The sequence below is a fragment of the Alligator sinensis genome, unplaced genomic scaffold (genome assembly GCF_000455745.1).
Source record: "Alligator sinensis unplaced genomic scaffold, ASM45574v1 scaffold1023_1, whole genome shotgun sequence".
Taxonomy (NCBI): Eukaryota; Metazoa; Chordata; order Crocodylia; family Alligatoridae; genus Alligator; species Alligator sinensis.
In genome coordinates this window covers 154,065-157,025 of record NW_005842373.1, presented here as the reverse complement: position 1 = coordinate 157,025, position 2,961 = coordinate 154,065, and the positions used below count along the sequence as shown (strand labels likewise).

The window sequence follows — 2,961 nt, the reverse complement described above, 5'->3', positions numbered from 1 at the left end:
ACCTTTTTGAGGGTGCCGGCACGCGTGCCAAGGAAAACAACAGTGTGGCCACGGTGGGTGTAGGCAGCAACACTGGCCAGGCCCTCACTGCGCTCAGCCAGCAGCGGGCGCCCCTCGATGGGCTGCAGCCCCCCCAAGGGCTGGTTCAGCACCAACCCACAGAAGTTCCCCGTGATCTGGATAGGCTGCAGGAGCAGTTGTGAGGGTCAGTGGAGGTTCCCCACATTGCACTGCCCCTCACTGCTGCATTGCAGCCTTCCCCCACCACATTGCACAGACTCCCTCCCTCCCACCAGGCACCCCCAGCCCCACGGGTGAAAGCAGCGGGGCTGGGAGCCCAGATGCCTGGGTTCCTCATTGCAGGAGAAGCTATGGGTGATGAGTGGCAATGACCAGATGCCTGGGTCCCCCTGCCCAGCTGCCTGGGTTTCCCATTAGCCATGGCCAACGAGTGGAGACACCCAGAGCTGCCTGGGGCCCTGGACACCTGGGTACCCCCCATCATTGAACAAACCATGGCTATTGGGTAGAGATGCCCAGACACCTGCGTCTGTCCCATCATGGAATAAGCTACGACCAATGGCTGGAGATGCCCAGATGCCTGGGTCTCTCCATAACGGAATAAGCCATGACTAATGGCTAGAAATGCCCGGATGCCTGAGTCCCACCCCCATGGTGGAGATGCTCACTGTGTTGATGCAGGGCAGCTCCTTGTTGAGCAGCCAGGGCAACGAGAGCCGGCCTTCGCCTCGGTAGCAGGCCTGGATGCGCTGGCGGATGCGGGCATTGACCTCATCCAGGGTGAAAAGGCAGAGGAGGCTGCGGCGGGGTGGCATTGCCCGGTTTTTCTGCCCCTGGGCAAAGGCAGCGAACAGCACATCCTCACCCTCAGCCAGGCCCAGCGCCCGTGCCAGATGCCGCCCAGCTTTGGCCACACGGGCGGCCTGCACCAACCCATACTCCACACCAGCCTGGGAGCAGCCCAGCGGAAACTCCACATAGGAGTAGAACTCAGCGTCACCAGCACACAGCCGCACCAGCCGTGATGAGAAGAAGCGCTCACCCCCAGCAGTGCTGGGCCCTGCAGCAGCAGCGACCGGAGCAGGGTCCCCAGAACCGGGCGGACCACCCTCGCTGGGCTGCTGTGGGTCCAGCTGTAGCGTGAGGAAGTAGACAAAGCCCCCCGAGACAAAGGCAGAGACATAGTAGATATCAAAGGCTGGATGCAAACTGAGGGTGTCCGAGGGCACCTTGACCTGCGATGATACGAACTCATCTTGGTAAACCAGACTGAACATATCAGGGCTGCTGGGCTCAGGCACCAGGCGCCGGCTGGACAGCGTGGGGAAGTACTCCGAGCGCCCCTCCACCGCTGTGCCCACAAACAGGGTGCTGCCACCAGTGCCGCTGGGGGCCTCCAGGATGACACCGGCCATGGCATCGGAGTCAGGGCCGCCGGACAGGTAGTGTTCCTTGCGCCGGTGTGGCTCGGCCAGCAACGCCAGGTCTGAGAGTCGCAGCAGGCGGCACACACCCTGCCACACACTGCCACATGCCAGCAGCCGTCCTGGGCCACCAGGGCCTCCAGTGCCGCCAGCATAATCCAGCAGCAGCAGCTTGTTGACATTGTCAGCTGGGCGTAGAGGGTGGGTGCAAGGCCGCACAGCTGGTGGAGGGTAGCAGCGTGGGTCGTCGGGCACCGGCCCTGTAGCATGGCTCTGGGCCAAGGTCAAGTTTGGTGCCAGCTTGAAGACCCGGTTCACAGCACCCACAAACACCTCGCCCGTATCCCGGTGCACAGCCAGATGGGTCAGTGCCACACCACCAGGCGCAGAGAACAGCGAGGATGAGGGAGGGTGAGGAGAAGAATGTGGAGAGGGGAAAGGAGAGGGGGAAAGGGCCATGGGCAGGGGCAGCAGGAGCAGGGCAGCCCCCCACAGCAGCGGGGGAGGGGCCATGGTGTGAGGGGGCACAGCAGAGCTGGGGGGAAAAAGGGGGGTTATGGGGTCCCTGTTGGGGGTCCCAGCTCCCCCATGCCAGGCTGGAGCCCCCCAGTGCTCCCCCAGCCTCCCAGAAAAGCTCTCAGCCTGACCCATGTCCCGGGTGCTCTCAGAATCCCCAGAAATACTCCCAGCCCCACCCTGGTTCTCCCCCAACCCTCCCCTGACCCAGCCCCCCACAAAAGTCCCCAGACCACTATAAAATCCCCCAGCCCCACCCATCACCCTCCATCTAGGTCCCTCCCAGCATCACCAGTAACCCCAAAACACTACTCACCCCTCCCAATCAGCCCCCAAATCCCCTTAACACAGCTGACCTCCCTCAAGTCCCAGAATCGGGGCAAGAAGCCCCAAGAGACATTGCGCCCCCTCCTTGTCACCTCCCCCACTCATTAGCACCTGGTGAGCTCAGCGTGCAGGCACCAACAACCCCCCCTCCCCTGCCAGCCTCAGCTGGGAGGAGGAGCTGCATGGGGAAGGAGGGGCAGGGAGACACCCCAGCCCCACTCGAGAAACCTACCCCCACCCGCCAGACCTCACCCCTGACACCAGGCCCCACAACCCCCCTGCACCCTCCCCAGCCCTCCAACACCCCTAACCAGGCTGACCCAGCCCCCACAGACCTTGCAACAGCCTCCCACTGCCCTCCAACACCCCTCAGACCTCCCACAGAGGCATCAGCCAGACACCAGCCCCCACAGACCCCTACAATTCTCTCAGACGCCACTGAGACCTAACTCAAGCCTACCCAGAGTCCATTGCCTGCCCTCAGGTGTCACCCCATCCACCAGGCCCCACAACTCCCCACAACCCTCAGAGCCCCCCCACACCTCACCCCTGACAGCTCCCCTTAAGACCTAAAGACCCCCATCTCACAACCCTTGCCCCTCTAGACTCCTCAGGAGACCCCAGGGGAAGGGAGGCAGAGCTGTTATTTGCGGGGGGGGGGGAGGGGGGCGCC

General features: G+C 63.3%; 1 protein-coding gene across 1 annotated transcript in view; it reads right to left on the bottom strand.

Annotated features, from left to right (window-relative positions):
- PLXNA3 (plexin A3) overlaps window positions 1–1,911 on the bottom strand; it is a 17,898-nt gene extending 15,987 nt beyond the window's left edge. The window contains exons 1-2 of the mRNA XM_025210816.1: window positions 690–1,911; window positions 3–185 (exon numbers count right to left, since the gene is read on the bottom strand). Coding sequence (XP_025066601.1) covers window positions 3–185; window positions 690–1,904 — 1,398 coding nt within the window. The 5' untranslated portion in view covers window positions 1,905–1,911. The remainder of the gene's footprint in view (window positions 1–2; window positions 186–689) is intronic.
- Between the last annotated feature and the right edge of the window lie 1,050 nt (window positions 1,912–2,961).